This window comes from Aspergillus fumigatus, chromosome 6, assembly GCF_000002655.1.
Source record: "Aspergillus fumigatus Af293 chromosome 6, whole genome shotgun sequence".
Taxonomy (NCBI): domain Eukaryota; kingdom Fungi; phylum Ascomycota; class Eurotiomycetes; order Eurotiales; family Aspergillaceae; genus Aspergillus; species Aspergillus fumigatus.
Genome location: NC_007199.1, coordinates 497865 through 516217, shown reverse-complemented (window position 1 = coordinate 516217; position 18353 = coordinate 497865). Strand labels below are relative to the sequence as shown.

Genomic DNA, 18353 nt, shown 5'->3' with positions numbered 1-18353 from the left:
CGGGATTGGAGGTTTTGAAGGTTGTGAGCATTGACGAGAGAAGAGGAGATAGGTGCGGCGCGGAGAACCACGGTTTTTGTGAGTTGAGCAGTGACGTTTACAATAGAGGAAGAATACAATAGTCGGATTATTGCTATATTGCCTTCACCCTATGATGATTCATCTTCTATGGCTAGAATAATATCAATGCAACAAGCTTCAAGATTACGAGCGACGTATGGGACCAGTTATTGTTACAAGTGGTGTCAACATATATATTTCTTATACAATGTCCATTCTGCTTGCTCATATAAAGCCTTAGAACCGTCCTTTTGACACCTTGGACAGTGTATTTTGCAGAAATTGGAGGCATCAACTTTCTCCACAAGAGTCTCTCTGTGCTTTCTTCATCGATGTCGTAGAATTCTGATTCCATCTTCGTCACGTCGACTTGTCATTCCTCTCCTATCCGAGGCATCGAACATTCCTCCTCCTGGAAGATTCGACATGTTCCTGTGCATGTCTGATAAGCTCCATCATCATCAATCAACTCAGATCAGATCGACCTCGCGCGCCTCGTCAGTGTAACCTGACAGGCTAAGGAGGACTGCTGCCGCGGTTGCACCGTCTCCTGTTTGATTTTTCTGCCGCCGACTAGACTAATAATCTGCTCCCTCAAACGGGCCATATTCCCGCTGCCGTTAATTGCTCTCCCCTGTCTCCTCTCTCGGTTCTCGACGACACCCCAAGTTTATTGTTTCTCGCGTCAGGAGGATACACCAAATCGGTGACCAGAGTCATCTTTGCCGCCTCCAGCGAATTCTGCGCTTTGACAGCGCACCTTGTGCTCTGTCGCTATTCCCTTTTCCCCCTTCCTCACTTGCCCCCGTTCCGTTCCCTCCCCCCCTTCACCCCCTGCGTTGTTATCCTACGCTTTCCTGCAGTCAGCATCATGAAATCGGGTCCATTGTCTCTATACGGTTCCAGATCGATCGGCGCTTCTTAGACTCCTGTCACGGTTGGAGCATGTCTCTGCCGGGACCAAATGTCCGTGTCAGCCTCGATTCCCGATACCTCACTTGGCCTTACCTCCTCCGAGATCCAAATCCTACGGCAACAACAACAAATTGCACTTCAGAATGGGCATACTGGGAATGGCGTCTCCAGGGGCAGAGGGACTGGACGGACCAGCAACTCAAGCTCGCGCGCTGCCAGTGCGGCCAGCAGCCATGGCCGGTTGCTGTTGGATCCGATGAGCCTTCGAGCACTCTCCCATCAGTTGGACGGGCTGCAGGAGCAAATTCGAAGTCGTATTGGTTATGTACGTAAGCCGCATTCCTGCACTCCTTTCTTCTTTTTGAAATGCCACACCCGCTGCTATGCCTCCTACCTCGTTCTCTCCTTACTTGACTCGAAGGGTGTGTGACAGCGATTGCCATCCTCCTTCTCACACGAATGCGCTCGTCACATAGTTATTTGCTAACACCCACCAGCTAGAGGAGCAGATGCAACTTTCCATCCAAAACAGCTACGACCGTGCAGGAAACGTCATTCGTAACGTTGACGCTGAGATTGCTCGTACTCGTTCCATACTCGCCTCGATTGATGACTTGGAGAATGAGCTCGCCAAAATAGGACATATCAGAGAAATTGTGAAAGCTTATCGTGGCAGGATAGAGAGTCTTGACCAACGTATTGACCAAGCTGCCCGCCGAAGACACTGACGCCGCATATACTACCACCTCATTCTCACACCGCATATCAGCATCTATATTGGTCGCCCACACATACTCTAACTCTTACGAATTATACGAAACTAACGACATGAGATCTTTCGCCCCGGAGGCTGTCGCATATCAGTTGCCAGACTACCGATTGACTGACGAATGATCCCTCAACGAGCCCACGTCTTCTCTTGCAGTGAACGCTTATATGACGAAGATTCTCTAAACCGCTAACAAGACGAAACGAATCTGACTCATGAACTGAGGATTCAGCAAACATCAAGAGCTCAAAATGCCCTATATACATTCCCGTCCTCACGGACATTGTTCCATGACAACCCCTATGCAGCTTTTATAGTGGTCGACATGTGCCATTCACTTGCGATCTTTCTTTGCTCCTCACCTAACAATTCGGCACAAGCTTCCTTTTTGCCTCTTTTTTTGATTTGCTTGTGTATTTGGGAAGGATATGCGCTCTAAAGACCTTCTTTTGCCTCACGGCCATTGCTAGAATTTCGCATCATTGCGGTCGAAGTTTATTGGAAATCAACCGATTAGCATGCTTTGAAAGCGCTTTTTTCAGTCGATACCCTAAGGGCTCTTTCCTGCTGTTATTGTTTAGTGTTGGATCAAGCTTTGATGGTCTAGTATGATACGAAGAAACGGTCAATCTACTCCATGATTTTGTCCATGTCAACTATCTGTCAACTATGTTATGATTTCGGGCTCAATGGTTCTGACGTATCGAGTCCTCGTTTGAGCGACGCTGAAGTCACTCTGTAGAGATTAACCACTTTGCCCGCTCATCGACATCACAGATTAGTTGCGAGACAGTTTCGATTGCAAGGACTCGCGCCGCTCCCATTCTGCCTCACAAGCACCATTCCATCTCAGGAACACAGACTATGCAGGATCCAGATGACAATCGATACTCAAGTTCTGAAACAAGCGCTTGGACGCGACCTTGATGGAGTCACAGCAACAAGTTCAGGCAAGACATCAACCTATCTAAGAGCAGCTTGCGGCAGTCCGAGTCTGTCATCGCAAGCCCCTTTGGTCCGCAAATGTGCTAATGGCGCACGGGCCCGGCTCAAGGACAGCTACTGCGTTGAGTAATGTATGTCAAGCACATTCGCAGGGATATGGGACGACAGTGGTCACGACATGGATTGCCGAAGCAGGCAGCGTACAGACTGCACATCTTGTTTGCTGGGCATTGGCCAGCTGGTACCATTAAGAGAAGCCGAAGGCAGCATCGTCAAGCACCAACAAGATTATGGCTTTCAATGGAGGGAGGAAGGTGACAGCGTCTCACCACCGTGTGCTCCAGATCTCAGCACTAGCGACCGCGGCGATTATTTCGAATGCGTAGAAAACAAAGCTCTAGCGTTCACTTAACATCTGGCTTCTCCGCTTGTGCTTTTTCTTTCCGACGTTCCGCAAGTTTCTTGCTGCGCTTTTCTGTTTGTGGAAAGCGCTTTTCCGTCCCACATGTAGTGCAACGAATGACCAGCACATCTGCCCAAGGTTTTCTGCGACCATGGCTGTCATTCCTAATCTCGTGCGTGCAGTTGACATTGGGAACTAGAAGTGTGTCGCAGCGCTTGCAGAATGAATGCTTGACTTCCACTGGGAGCCGCAGCTGAGATTTTAGGGACACACCCCGCAAATGTGATACATAAACTCGGGCGAGTTGCGAAAGGCGATCTGTGTCGTTTGACGGGCCAGTAGCAAACGACTGTTTCTGAGCTGCAATGTCAGGCCTTACAACATGTGGTACAATCCTCTTTGAATCCGATATCTCTGGGTTTCCATTATCGGCTCGCTGGCCATCTAGTTTCTTCGAGGAAAGCGCCACGGATTGTAGAAGGCTTGCGGCGTTATGAAGGTACTCCAGCCGGGCGCGCAAATGACTGTTCACTCCGCCTGAGGAGCCCTTTTTATCTTTCGGCTTGGCCATCTTGTAGCGTACAGGTCAACATGACCAGGAACGAGAAGTGAAAATGATGGATGGATCCTTCCTGTTGATGGACCCGCTCGGAAGCTGTAGAGGGCTAGATATGATATTCTGGGGGCTAACCGAAAGCGGCAATAGTTAGCCTTCGAGAATGACTAATAGATTTCAATCACGTGACTAGCATCTTCCTGATCTCTTCCCGCCATCCCTCGCGACTGCGATCTTCTTTTGTTCTCCATCGCCTTCTTCCTCCTTCAACGTTAATCATCTTCCAATTCCTTCGTTCCATCTACAACCTAAGGGGATCCGGCTGCTGATAATCATTGTGACTTCTTTTTTCCCGGATTCTCTCAATCTACGCTTCTATCGCATAGTCCCTGGCTCGGCTGCCTTGGGAAAACGCGCCGCGACAAACACCTCACTTTGATCAACGCCACCTTATCTCGCCGTCCTACCGACAATGTCTCACGAGGAGGATCTCATCGACTACTCCGACGAGGAGCTTCAGACCACTGACGCAGCAGCCACCACCGCTGCCCCCGCCGCGAATGGGGCCCAGGACAAGAAGGGTGACTTGACAGTTTCCGGCGGCCGCCCGGATAAGAAGGGAAGTTATGTCGGTATTCACTCGACCGGTTTTCGCGACTTCTTGCTTAAGGGAGAGCTTCTACGTGCCATCACCGATTGCGGTTTCGAACATCCATCGGAGGGTTAGTTAAATCACATTCTTCCCACAAGTATCCCTCCATTGCTCCGTGTTTCAACGTCCGTCCATCTCTGCGAGGGATGAATTGTCGCTTTTGGCCACCTATTCTGTTCGAGACTGCAGGGCACACCAGGTTGCAGGTTGTCTACGCGGAGTACCACGAATCAACTGCGCTGTGTCAATCAAGAGCCTTAATACGGCTACTGCCCGGTTGTTTTGCTTTGGCTATTTACGGCGAATTAGTCCTCGTGGAATCCTCGCAGGTGACATACGTCCCGTTTAAGTTGGATGATGGTGCGCTTTTTGAAGTCGACGAGTCTTGCCACCTATGACTGGGCAATTCTCGTCCTTGTGCCGAGCGAAAAGTGTTTCTGTTTGGGATACGATCGCACGACCAACCTGTGTTCTGGCTAAGCCTGTCGTGGACGCAGGTAGTAATGCACTGTATGCCCCGTTTTCGAATGACTCGGGAATGGACGGACAATGCGACACGGATGCTTTTTTTCGTTTTTCAAGTCTTATGGATCGAATACAAGTCTAACATACCGCTCCGCCTTTTACAGTCCAGCAAGTCTGCATTCCTACTGCAATCCTGAACGTCGATGTTCTCTGCCAGGCCAAGTCTGGTCTTGGAAAGACTGCAGTGTTCGTTCTTACTACACTCCACCAACTCGAACCCGTACCTGGAGAATGCTCGGTTCTTGTCATGTGTCACACTCGTGAGTTGGCGTACCAGATCAAGAATGAATACGCCAGATTCAGCAAATACCTGCCGGATGTGAAGACTGCTGTCTTCTACGGTGGTACGCCGATCCAGAAAGATATCGAGGTTTTGTCGAACAAAGAGTCATATCCGAACATTGTTGTCGGTACACCTGGTCGTCTTAATGCTCTGGTTCGCGAGAAGAAGCTTTCTCTGCGCAACGTAAAGGCGTTCGTGTTGGATGAATGTGATAAGATGCTTGATCAGATCGGTAAGCAAGCGCAAATCGCTCGTACGGAAGTCCCTTACTTACGTCTCGCCAGACATGCGCCGGGATGTCCAGGAGATTTTCCGTGCCACCCCCGCCGATAAGCAAGTCATGATGTTCAGTGCAACCCTCTCCCAAGAGATCCGACCCATCTGCAAGAAGTTCATGAGGAACCCACTTGAAGTTTACGTCGATGACGACACCAAGCTCACACTCCACGGTCTCCAACAATACTACATCAAACTCAGTGAATCGGAGAAGAACCGTAAACTCAACGAACTTCTGGACAGCCTTGAGTTCAACCAAGTCATTATCTTCGTTAAGAGCACACTGCGTGCGAACGAGTTAGACAAGCTGTTGCGCGAATGTAACTTTCCCAGTATTGCGGTGCACTCTGGTGTCAGTCAGGAGGAGCGGTGAGTGTTTCTATTGCTGACTTGCTGGATACAGCAGCTAATTCATGTTTAGTATCAAACGTTACAAGGAGTTCAAGGAGTTCAACAAGCGTATCTGTGTCGCCACCGATGTTTTCGGTCGTGGTATTGATATTGAGCGTATCAACCTTGCTATCAACTACGATTTGCCTGCTGATGCCGATTCATATCTGCACCGTGTTGGCCGTGCTGGTCGTTTTGGAACCAAGGGTCTATCCATCTCGTTTGTCAGCAGCGAGGAGGATGAGAAAGTGCTCAAGGAAATTGAGAAGCGATTCGAAGTCGCTCTTCCGTATGTACAATTTTCCCCAGGCTTGATGCTATGCAGTGACTGACAATTGCATAGTGAATATCCCGAGGGCGGTGTCGACTCCAGCACTTACATGGCGTGATTGAATAGTAGATATGTTGTGGACAGTCAACATAATCTCTCTTGAACATGTTCGTAATCTGGGCAAATTTGATAATCTGTTGCTGCTTAGTAGTTTCCTGTTTCTCTTTGGCGTGACGGTTCGGTTGTGATTATATGTCCGTCAGTGTCTCAGCTTTGCTTGGCTTAGAAGGCACTGGTGAAAAATGGGAAAAGGATCTGAGACATCCGGCAAGAAAAATGTATTGATTTGTAGGTCCCTTGAATGGAGCTCCCATTGGTTCGCTGGCTTGTCCTCGGGGTCTAAAATTAAGCTTGTGGTTTGGAACTGCCGATCCTCGTTTGCTTTCAGCACTTTTGTGTACAGAATTGAGTAGGATTTGGGCACAACTCGTCTGATTGCTAATTGCTATTTGAACATGATCAAAGATCATTTGAATACGTACAAAGTTGGCTCAAGCCGGGAATACTCCTGTACCATCTACCAATCTTCTTGGGTAATTTCACTGGCTAGAAGCATAAGTACCTAAAAGTCGTTCTTACCTAAAGAAGGAAGGAGACGGAAATTTATATCGACTAGTACACAGTATGCCATAGGCCAAGGTCCCTACACAAATTGGACTGAAGTTGCCAAGAATCCAATGACAGGCGCCATATTATACTTTCGTCCCGATGCTGACCTTGATTGTTCAGGCACGTTCCAAGAAACATACAGATATCTCGCCATCGCCAGCTTCGACTCCTATTGACGAGTTTCCAGTCCACCCTGCTAAGGTCAGAGACGAGGCCCGTGGGCTTGTGGGACGCCACAGGCGAACAGATCTCCCAAATCAATTCACTTAAGCTAAACTAAGCCCAGCCTAATTACATCCACGCCTTTTCTTGTTTCGCAGGCGAATGGATCCTCTTGAATTTCCGATAAGTGACCACAACTCTTTCACCTACCTTATTTGTATTTTCATCATCGTTCATATCCTGATTGGGGGGATAGAGTGCCTAAGCCGGTCTACAAGTGCTGGTTGAGCCTATTTACAACTGCTGGTGCTTTAAATGCCTAGTGCGTGCGGACTTGTTACCCTGTGAAGAGATGGTTGTCAACTTGTTAACTGGTGTTCTGGATACGGATTTGAGGGTATGGCATGTTGATCTTACTTGTAGTACCTGTATAATGGGAGGAATACTTGATCTTGCTCTTGATTGCTGGCTTATGCGGAGGCATCTATGGTAAGGCAGCTAAGGTACGTAAGGTAGTGGTGAAGGTTTGGCAGGGGCAGGAATCTTTCGTTGACAGTCGCTGCTGAGGATTCGAATCTTCCAGAAGCGGGATAGACTCTGGGTTACTAGGGAAGGCTCAGACCCAACGGTGACACATGTGGAGCTGCCAAATGCAATACGCTATACTTACTCCTCCGCGGATAAGCATACTCTCCATGAACTACTCTGCACATAGGTGAGCTTGCGGCGACTAACTCTCATGTTCAATAAAAAGTTTACTCCGTATGTCTCTGTCAGAGCTCCACGCAACACAATTCGTGTCTTGTGGGGATGTGTGGATAAATACTCAAGCCATGATGACGTTGAAGACGTCGACTGTGACAACTACTAGTGCGCCACTACTGGGGCGGCTGTTGAATATCCAAGTATCCATTTGATTACGGTTTATCCCCCCTCTTTCTTTATACTTTCTGGCTGTCCTTGTTGTCGGCTGGTTATGCCTGAAATACACTGTTTCAGAAAGGAAATAGATGGTGTTGTCGATGGCTTTCTCAATGACATGGGTGTGGCACAATGATTCTCTGGTGGTAGTTACTCGATGGTCACTACAGGATCAATTGGATTCATTAGCTTTGATGGGGAAAATAAGCAGACGCGCAGGAAGAATTGCAAAACAGTATAAGGAAACTGGTTCGCGTCAGTATGGGCCCAACAGTACCTCTTCCAGGCACTTACTGTATTCCGTGGTCTGTAGGGAGTAGTCGTACTCGTGGCTTGTTATGCGGAGATGGCTACAGCCGTTATGGGTGCCCCACGGACAAAGACATTCTCAAATGACAAGGACAAAGGTATTGACCGAGTTAGATTGAGTGGCTAATTGATGTTTGCGGAAATTTATCATAAATCGCCCCTACCTTCCGTGGACGTTGTCTATTCCATTCTCATGGAGATTTGGAATGAGGATGTGGCTGAGGCTGTCCGCATGCGGAAAGGGACCAAAGTGCATTGACAATCTGGCGCCTGCAGGCAGGCAGTGCGTCCCATGATCTACAGCATATCTCAATTTCGACAAGTCTCATGATTTCATTATGAAGTATTTTATGTATCACCGGCTTGGGGATCGACAAGACTCGATTTGTTTTTCTCTCAAAGTTTAGATGTTTATGCTTAAAGGGTATTGGCTACAAGTATTGCGCCTGTTTGTGCATAACTAGAGTTGGCATAAGTTATGTGCTTCTCAAATGTCCTGATCTTAGTGACGCTGGTCAATCATACAGCTATGACGATTGCTTTCCACTCCATTGCGTATTCTGTGCTTTGTACAGTGGCATGCCAGAAGTTTGAAGCCAGTGTATTTACCCCACGTATTTTCACACAAAAGTCGATCTCTGCTAATAGGTCTCTTATTTTACTATGTGGATCTGACTGACTGAGGTCATTGACATAATTATATTAAGGTTAGTAAGCTTTCAGGGCCTGCTAGAACGTGGGCATGTTAAACTATCATTCTGGATAGATTCTTGATGAATAGTATGGATAGTCTTGATAGAACCACTCTGTAAGAAGGGATCTTAGGATGTTTTTATGAATTCTAGAATAACTCCATCCAATACTATGGAACTCACAGATACTTGATCGTATCTGCGGAGATTATTCTTTGTGGTGCCATAATGTTGATCATTATGGGAGATATTGAGAGAATTCAAACCTGCAGATAGAATATTCATGGATTGCCCTAATCAGGTCTAGCGGTAAATACACTGGATTCAAACTTTTGACATGTCACTGTAGATATTGGATCTGGAGGCATAAAACACCCATAACTGGCAAGCTGCAAGCTAATTGGAAAATTGATATCAGTACCTGAACCTTGAGACCCACAAGAAGTACCATAGATAGAAACACCAGCTGTCTACGAATAGGCTATGGAGGACAGTCTGCACGCGGTGATTCGTCCTGACGATCTGCTCCTGTAAGCGCTAGTCAGGCTAGTCCACTTTGTTTCCAGACTAAGGCACGTACTATCTACCTTCGGAGATCAGGTCCACTTCCGCAAGTAAATTTGTTTTGGAAATTGAAAGCTCTACTCCTAGTAAAACTTTGGAGGTCTGGACTCTGGACTTTGGACTCTGTGTTTTTGGTTGGTTTAAGCTGGTTGGTAAAATTTTTATCTTTTCTATTTCCCTTTTTTCATGCACACAAGAACCCAATTTTCTGGTCATGGTTCTGAGAAAAGACAAATGTATCACTCCATAAGTGCTTTCTATCCCGTGGTGCCTGGATTCGGCTGAGTGAAGAGGGAAGACAGTATAGATAGGAAATTAGTACCGCCGCCAAGGCTAGAGATCGTTTTTGATACAGATCTGAAATTTGCCGTCCTCATGGCTGATACGAGTTTCATAATAATGATAATCTTCAGAGTGATAACCATTTAATTGAGGCACAGACACCTACCAGACGTGGCAAGCCTCATACTAAATCCTGTGCAAATTTAACTGACAACAAAGTCACGTCGCGTCGATGTAGCAAGGTACCCGACGTGTCCGACAGGTGCCAGCTAGTCTGTACGGAGTATTGCTACATCCGTCCAGTCCCTATGCCCTGCAACCGTAAACAGCACATGTATGCCGTACTAGCATTCATGACCACTGGTGTGCTGAACTGCTGGCAGGGTGAGCGTGTGATGACTGCAAACAGCGAGGTGCACCCTGGCGTCGATGTCGATCCCTACTCCGGCCAGAGCAATGGCATGTTGGCTGACGGGTGACCATCGCACAACCAACGATTCATCGACGACTGTCTCCCCCTTGCAAGGAAGGAGGCCTTTACTGCGGTTTTTACCCCCTTTGGTTCTGTAGCTGTAGATTTTAACGAGGAAGTGGTTGATTCTTGGAACTTGTGAAAGCGACTAGTGGCGATTCAAATGCTTGGATTTGTTCGACAGGTCAAGCACGCGGAATGACTTTGCAATGGCATGTCAACTTTGCGAATCGAAAAAGAAAAAAGAAATAATGAAATAGAAGGGCATCGGTGTTCATAGTTAGTTCCTTACTACTCCGGAGTAGGGATATCGTGACTCAGTTTTCAGAATCGTACAGCTGCTTTGGTGCGGAAATGTTTACAGGGTATGTGTGAGGTGTATCCAGGCATCACCCTAGAGTCAGGAAAGCTCTTGGGGTGATACTGTTGAGGTCGTCAGTTGGTCGGACAACGAGGGAAGGGCTGGGAATATTGTTGATTTTATATGAGTAAGTGGACAGCTAGATGATACCTTATGGGTTTGACGCTATTATTAAGGTATCTTTCTGTTTCTGTTGAAATTATTGATCCTCAACTTTCCAGAATCATCAGTCAGGTCCCGGTACTCTAATTTGTGCCACTTAGGTACTCCGTACCATAAGTCAATTATGAGATTCGGGCCTAAATTCGCCCATCGACCAACAGACCAAGTGGGTTCCCGGTGGGTTCTGGTGACGGGGAGATTTGCATCAGTGGCCGATTTGGCTGGCTTAGCGGATTTTGTCGCTGTGGCTAAGTAATTTTATGTGACATGAACCGTGGTGAATATTGACGTGCTGCCTCGATCGCAATGATGGTGTGTTTTGATTAAGAGCTTTGCATCTTAGAACACTTTAAGCCTACAGTGTATACAGAGTTCTAATGATTGAAGTATGGAGTAATTCTGGAGGAGAGCATGACATTCGAGGTAGAAAGCTGATTAGCAAGGCTCTTACAGTTAAACCCGGCAGTCCACCGATGAAACCAAAACTGGGAAACCAGACACTAGAGAACATAATTCCAAGTTTTAAAGAAATTACCTAACCTAGTCTAATGACGATGCTGATGATATTAAAATTACAAAGTATCGGGTAGCCTACGAAGTACACATTTGACAGCCATCGTCCCGTAGACTATGCTAGCATCTAAACAAAAAAAAAAAAAAATAAAAATAAAAAAGAAAGTACTCAAGGTAGATATGAAGAGAAAGCAAAAGAAATACTAGAGACAGGGGAAAAATGCGCTATCACTGTTATCCAATGCTTGTTCTATTTGTAGTACCAGTATCAAGTAATATCCGGTAGTATTGTAAAAAAAAAAGAGAAAAAGAGAAAATTGGAAGAATTAGGTATCTACCTTACCTACCTTCATAAAGACTCTGTAAAAATTACAGAAAAGGGAAAAACAACATCATCCGGGTAGAGCTATCAACAATCCAGATTGCTGGAGATGTATGGAGTAATGACGAGAATAGGTAGACAGCGCTTTTGTTCTACCGAAACAATCTGTAGTCATCTTTCGCTTTCGGTATCTGTCTCTCTAATTTTCCCCTCCTTTAATCGGTCACAGCGAGAATTCGCCTTATCCGCTGTCTCCCTGCCTCTTTCTTCCCGTTTCCGGATTCGAGCCCTGGCGGGGGATCCACGGCCGTTGAAGCAACCCGTCGTTTAATCGTTTACAGCAAGTTGCGTGTAAAGAAAGTAAAAAAAGAAACCAAAAAAGAAAGAAAAAAAAAGACCTTGACTTCTCAAACTTCTTTTCATTGGTTTTCTTTTACGCCTACAGTCGAAGACGAAGAGTGCACTGTACAAACCGGCACCTTCTGGCAGTGGCAGTAGTAGGTAGCAACAGCACTGCTCTGCTCCATTTCCAATCCATCCCAGTCTCTAATCCCATCCCCTCTTTCTTTTCTTTTCTTCTTCTCCATCTAATCCGCGTCAACATACCGAAACTTCCCTACTTACCTACCTACCTAGCTCCCCGATCCTATCCTTCCTTTCCTCTCGTTTGTTTTCTGGTTCTTCTCTCCTGTTCTCCTTCCTCCAGATACCAAAAGAACTCCATTTGTTGGAATCCCTTACATTCATTTTCTCCTTCGACTTTACGGCTCCTCTCGCTATCCTAGCCTAGTGAAACCGACTGATTCCGCACCCTGGCTTTGGTTGTGAAATTGCTTTCATTTGTCCCGTGGTAGGCAGCGTCAATCGCGCCTTTGGGACGCTCGATCCTGAAATCTCGCATTTCCAGCCCAGCAGTCCATCCTATATTGCTTATTATTTCATTTTAATTATCGATTTCTGGTCTGCCGCGACGCTTCCTTCCTCTTTGGTTCATAAAAGCTATGGCTCCTCCGCCGCGCTTGCGCATTTTATCAGGTTGGTGTCCCAGCTCTTATCTGCTTCTCAAAATGAGCTTCACATCTTTTCTACAACAATTCACTATCACAAGATCCAAATGAGACTCATGTCCGGGATTGTGAAAAGACTTCCGCAGCATCCGCCGCAACCCGAAATGAGCCCAGAGCTAACTCGAGCTTGTTTAGTCGGTAGTAATGCTATTTCGGCGTTCCTCTCCTGGCGCCTTCAGGCTACAACGTCCTGTGATGTGACCCTTGTCTGGAAATCGGGATTCGAATCAGTGTCTCAGTATGGAGTATCATTCAAGTACGCTTCCTCTTGACTCATCGTCTTTCCTCTCAAAGCCGTTCTTTCTGATCGCGGCGAAACACACAGGTCGAAAACATATGGCAATGAACGCTTCAAGCCCCGTCATGGTACGTTCTCTCATCATGGCTTATGTATCACTCGCAGTAAACTTGCTGACATACGTGTTCCGCTTTGTAGTTGTTCGCGCTCCTGAAGAAGCAGCATCTCGAGAGAACGCATACGACTATGTCATTCTGTGCGTCAAGGCGCTCCCCGACGTCTACGATCTTGCATCTGTTATCGAGTCCGTCGTCACACCTCAGCATACATGCATCCTCGTGAACACAACGAATACCCTCGGTGTAGAATCTCAATTGGAGCAGCGGTTCCCCACAAACGTGGTCCTCTCCCTTGTTTCCGGCGTGGAGATTTCGCAAACTGGGCCTAGTGAATTCGAGCATTTGGATTCGTCAGACATCTGGGTCGGTGCAACGAGTAACAATTCCAGCATCCCGGTATCGATTCAGAATGACATGGCTAGTGCTCTGGCGATGACTTTGAGCTCAGGCCAAGTCAACTGCAGGGTGTCGGAAAACATCAGACAGGAACAATTTGAGCGCATGATAGGGTGAGCATACACCAGCCGCTTCAGTTGCCTCGAGTCCGCTTTCGGTTTTCCTGCTAACTCTTTCTTCTTCTGCAGACCTATCGCCTTTCAGCCAACAAGTGTTATGTTTGAGACTTCGAGTCATGCCCAACTCCTCGAGAAAGTCGGGGTTCGCCAACTCGTGACAGGCATCATCGAAGAGCTCATTGAACTCGCGAAATCGCAAGGCTGCTCGTTTCCCAGTGACTTCGCCCAGAAGACGATCGAGAAGATGGTTGCTATCGAGTCACCTAGCACAATGTATCAGGATTTCCAATCGCGACGTCCAATGGAGATAGAGACATATCTTGGGTCTCCAATCAAATTGGCGACGGAGTCAGGTATCCGGGTTCCACGAATCGAGACACTCTACGCTGCACTCCATCACATCAACACAAACAATCTGAACAGACCCTCAACCAATGATACGCCTCCCCCCATACTCGCTCAGCCACCTCCCAGAATGTCTTCGGCACCTCCCCCAAGAAACGGTCCTATGCGGCCCCCGCCTGGTGGCAGGTCCGGCTCGGGTATGATGATACCTCCTGGGCGCCGTGGGTATCCTATGCCCGGAATGTCAAGGCCACCAAGCGGACAACCCGTTCCACCTTCGGCTAGGATACCTCGCGAACCTTCTCTTGAGGGACTGGAGGAGTTCAGCCATCTGGTCGTATATGACGAGTTTGCGGAGGGAGGCATGCCCCGCCAGAATGGGAGTAACGGCATGCACGACATGCCGCCCGGTCCTCCGCCTGCAGCTGCAGATCTGGCCCTGAGAGAACGGGAATTGGCCCTCCGACAGCGAGAGTTGCAACTCCGTGAGCAAGAGATGCAGATGCGACGCGGACCTCGTAGTAGGGCAGCGCCGTCCAGAGCAGCAGCGTTCGATGAGGATGACGAGGATGATTATTTCGATCCCATGGACAACATCCCTATACCACACATTGACCCAGACAGCGTCGATATGATGAGCATCACATCGCGCAGGACAAGAAAAGCCCCCAGCGCGAGTCAATTCCGCAAGAATCCAGAAATCAGTGTTAATGGCAGGCCCCAGTCATCCTTCAGTCGGTACCTCCCGGGCCGAAAACGCACCAGCGAGCGTATTATGCAGGAAATCCCTGGGCTTCATGATTCCCTTATGGACAACCCCATGATGGCCTATTCATCTAACCGGTACGGATCGGTTGATCGAAATCAGATACAAGCTGGGTCCCGTGCGAATTCCATGACAGCTAGCCGAATGGGTGACTTCCCGCCACACCCCTATCCACAGAGTCGAAGAAACAGCCAGTCCCCTGCTACCCCCTATGGGGGACCCGGTCCGCGAATGGGACGACCTTCAACCGCTCAAGATCAACCTGTTGGTCCTCCTGGTCCTCACGGCGGTCATCCGTCGCCGCCTGGCAACATGCGGGCACCTGTCCCGAAATATCCTCCTGGTCATGGCAATGCGGTAGGTCCGCAGCAAGTTGAGCAACATTATGGGGTGAGCAACCCGTATCCCGCCAAGGGCACTCCCAAGCATAGAAGTCTGACTGGAAGTGCGAGCGCCAGCGCGGAGAGTGGTGATAGCGGAGCCAGTGCGAATCTGGACTCCGAAGCTTCCGCCCATAGCAGCCAAATCAGCCTAGGCGCTCAGCAGGCTGCAATGCCGGTTCGTTAATTGGCGACCCTTGGCCTCTCTTCTGAGTCTCCTGAGACCGTTTGTTGAGCTGTTACCTCGTTGATTTCTTCATGTCTCTGCCCTCCTGCTTCGTTTCTGCCAATGGGATCGGCGTCCACGCTATTGACATCGAATGCTTGAATTCCACTTAGACTTGAATCAGTACAGACGCTCGCCGACGTCAAGAACGGGGTCAATAAACTTATAATACTGTGTTGTTCGCTGCTCTGCATATACACAAGGGACATAGGGTTCATCTTGCTTGTTTCATCATGCTTTCCGTCTCGGGGTTTCGGAGTGGCGGGCGTGCTTTTGCGTTTGTTGCTTTGCTCACTGTCTCCTTTTACCGCAGCACTCTTTTTAATGACAGCGAGTCCAAAGCTCGGCCTTGAAAGTTTGCTTTCTCTTTTTGTTTTGTTTTACTTTCGCAGCTAAACCACTGCCAATAACAAGTCGCAATTATTCAACTTTGCATTCCATTTGCCCCTCTGCATGACCGTCACTGTTGTACACTACCTGTACCGGCGCATCATCTTTGCAAGCAGCTTCTCATGTCTTCTACATCATTTTACCATCTTTCTCCACCCCCTATTTCTTCTACCTGCATTCCCTCCTTTCTGAATTTCCTTGCATCTGTTCTGGATTTTTTTTATAGGGACTTTGCAAAAGGTTCAGCAGCCTTTAACACTCGCAAGTTCATGGTCTGGTTCTGGCGCATCAAAAAGAGCAGGGGTTCTGACTTATTCGGTCGATCGATCGACCTAATCTGGCTGAGTTCGCGCCTCGCAAGGTAGTCACGAAGGAGAGCAGTCCTCTGAACTGTAACGGCTTCATTTAGTGCAGGAGAACCGTTCTGTTGAGCAACGAATGAGTGCAGAAGAACACATGATTGATAGAAGATTATCCTGCCATGTCGCAATGAGCGTTTCGAATAATCCACACGTTTGCATAAACTGAGAGAGACTGAACCACTCGAATAACCCCATAATAACTGTCTTGTAGAAAATTTATGTCAAGCTTTGACCCATTGGGACCGTCCTGATCTCCCATGGCACTACGGTACTCAAATCAGACGGGCTTATTGGGTGCTGTCGCTTTATCTCCATCGTGCCACGTGACCATCTTTTGTAAACAAAGCATCAAAAAGGCCGTGCGAAATTTACCTCTCTCCCCACAGTCAATTCTCTTACCACATCGAGTGTATAGCGTAGGTCGATAGTACTCTATCAGATCTTTGGACCTTTACAATCTCTAAACCTGCATCGAATAGCCAGACGCCTACGCAACAATGCCACCATCGTCCCACCAACACCACCCTTCTCAGTCCTACCCCCGCCATTCCATCCTTCCAACTTCCACCACCGCATCGGCCTCGTCAGGGATGGGAAACTCCGGCATGTCAGCCGCCAAAACGCGGCAGTACGCTCAGCTGCATTCGCAGTTGGAGCAGTTGAATGCCAACCTCGCCGACACGCAGAATCTGCTTCGTATGACGGCTGTGCAGGCGGAGGATATGCGCTTTCTGGGCGGATATGTCGGGGCCTTGTTCATGGGGTCTGCTAAAGTTCTGGGGGAGGAGGGGGTGAAGGGGAATTCAGGGTCTGGCCTAGCTTCAAGTGGGGAAGGGGATAAAGGGGAGGAGGCAAAGGTGAAGACGGAATCTTAAGGGAATATCCTTTGTTACGGGTTGTCGGGGTGAGTATCTTTTGTGGACTCTTGGACAGGTATTGCAGGATGCTATGATGTGGTCATATCTGGGATTCGCTATCTATATTGTATGTTGGGATATGCTGACCGACGCAGACGTCTTGCACCCCGTGGGGATCTAGATCTGTGTCACGGCCCTACTCTTCTACGACGAAACCGGCCGTACCGAGAATGATTGCCGGTTCGTGGATGTTGTCGTGTTCGTAACTGGAATGGTTAGAGGGGACATATCGAGGGGAGCACGCTCACTGAGAACGACTCACCTCAAGGTGCCGACTCCGCCAGCTTCCAAGATCAATGTCGTCTCGGAGAGTGGCTTTCCGGTCCAGCGCATGGCAAACGCGCGCAGAATATGGCCGTGGGCGACGATCAGAACATCTCCTTTGCCGCCAGACGAGCCCTCAAAGTATTTATTGTGGAATTTTTCCCTAATCTCGGCGATTAAAGCATCAAGTCGACGAATGACGTCTTCCGGGGATCTGTCCGGGTTCACTTTCATCAGCTGCGCTGTGCAAGTCCTACCACGAACGGGAATTCAGGCTTGCAGCTTGAAACAGAGTGGGTACCATACTCTCCGCCTGGACATCCGTCCCTCCAGATATCCCACGGCCCCTGGCCATTCTTCTCCCGCAGCTCTCTGATCTGCTTACTCGTCAATCCTTCATAATCGCCATAGTCCCATTCCCTGATCGCGTCGGTGATTTCCACCTTGGCTTCCGTGCGTATGGGTTCCTCCTCTTCTGATTTTCTGGCCTCGGTCCATGGGAGTCTCTCTTTGCAGCCGATTTCGAGGAGCTCGAGGGTACGTTGGGCGCGGGTGCGGGGAGATACGTAACTAGCCGGTCAACGTTAGCATCAACATATCAGCATGGCACCGCTCGCCAATTTTGTTTTGTCATGTACACCAGATTGTCTGCAATCAAAGCTTCATTCTAGAATAATTCCAAAATACATAGACATACACATGTGCCAGCTTCTTTGGAACGATCAGCCGGTCATTGCCGACCAACGCTTTGCCCGTCGCCTTAATCCGTTTCTCGCCGTTTGCTGTCAACGGCAAGTCGGTGGAGCCGGTGTGCCGCCCGTTTAGGGACCATTCTGTCTCGCCGTGACGGACAATGAAGCAGCGGGGTGTCATTTCTTTTCCCCTTGTATTCGCAATGACTGATTTCAGTGTGCGACGCTTAATGGAATCAACCTTGGTAGCGACAGAAAGTAAGTAAGTTAGGAATCCAAGATTTCGCTGCGGGTGAGGGAACACATTATTTAGTTTAGTGGGTAACTGCGTCATACAAGCTGATAATCAAACATAACAGGGGCTTATCGGGCTTGTCTGGTCCGCGGCTCTGTAGTCTGTGCCTCTCTACCAACTGCTTGAAGAGAGTAGGCAAAAGACAAAGGAACAGATTCTAGACTTTTATATAACAATTACTGATGATTACGATAATACTGCAGCTTGCATATTGCGCACTGTTCACTTGTAGTAATAGTCTCTTATAATCTATATATGATTGCTCAATACAGAGGGCAACAATGACAAGAGAGAAAAGACAAG

General features: G+C 48.2%; 6 protein-coding genes across 6 annotated transcripts; 5 read left to right on the top strand and 1 right to left on the bottom strand.

Moving 5' to 3' along the window:
* Nucleotides 1-1024: 1024 nt before the first annotated feature.
* Nucleotides 1025-1703, top strand: AFUA_6G02650 (uncharacterized protein; the record flags this gene model as incomplete). The annotated part of the gene is made up of 2 exons (XM_742719.1): nt 1025-1300; nt 1473-1703. The coding sequence occupies 2 exons, from the start codon at nt 1025-1027 to the stop codon at nt 1701-1703; spliced, it is 507 nt and encodes a 168-aa protein (XP_747812.1).
* A 1119-nt stretch (nt 1704-2822) lies between these two features.
* On the top strand, nt 2823-3101 carry AFUA_6G02640 (uncharacterized protein; the record flags this gene model as incomplete). The annotated part of the gene is made up of 1 exon (XM_742720.1): nt 2823-3101. One exon carries the CDS (start codon nt 2823-2825, stop codon nt 3099-3101), a length of 279 nt encoding a protein of 92 aa, XP_747813.1.
* Nucleotides 3102-3897: 796 nt separating this feature from the next.
* On the top strand, nt 3898-6664 carry AFUA_6G02630 (ATP-dependent RNA helicase SUB2). The gene is made up of 5 exons (XM_077804937.1): nt 3898-4370; nt 4930-5340; nt 5393-5753; nt 5806-6063; nt 6118-6664. The coding sequence occupies exons 1-5, from the start codon at nt 4121-4123 to the stop codon at nt 6161-6163; spliced, it is 1326 nt and encodes a 441-aa protein (XP_077661073.1). The 5' UTR covers nt 3898-4120; the 3' UTR covers nt 6164-6664.
* Nucleotides 6665-12527: 5863 nt separating this feature from the next.
* On the top strand, nt 12528-16041 carry AFUA_6G02620 (ketopantoate reductase family protein). Its single transcript, XM_742722.2, has 4 exons — nt 12528-12797; nt 12867-12907; nt 12978-13407; nt 13483-16041. The coding sequence occupies exons 1-4, from the start codon at nt 12589-12591 to the stop codon at nt 15089-15091; spliced, it is 2289 nt and encodes a 762-aa protein (XP_747815.2). The 5' UTR covers nt 12528-12588; the 3' UTR covers nt 15092-16041.
* Nucleotides 16042-16379: 338 nt separating this feature from the next.
* AFUA_6G02610 (DASH complex subunit HSK3 family protein) lies at nt 16380-16757 on the top strand (the record flags this gene model as incomplete). The annotated part of the gene is made up of 1 exon (XM_742723.1): nt 16380-16757. One exon carries the CDS (start codon nt 16380-16382, stop codon nt 16755-16757), a length of 378 nt encoding a protein of 125 aa, XP_747816.1.
* On the bottom strand, nt 16757-18109 carry AFUA_6G02600 (histidine phosphatase family protein; the record flags this gene model as incomplete). Its single annotated transcript, XM_077804936.1, has 5 exons — nt 16757-17005; nt 17062-17277; nt 17370-17633; nt 17761-18041; nt 18092-18109. The coding sequence occupies 5 exons, from the start codon at nt 18107-18109 to the stop codon at nt 16936-16938; spliced, it is 849 nt and encodes a 282-aa protein (XP_077661072.1). The 3' UTR covers nt 16757-16935.
* Between the last annotated feature and the right edge of the window lie 244 nt (nt 18110-18353).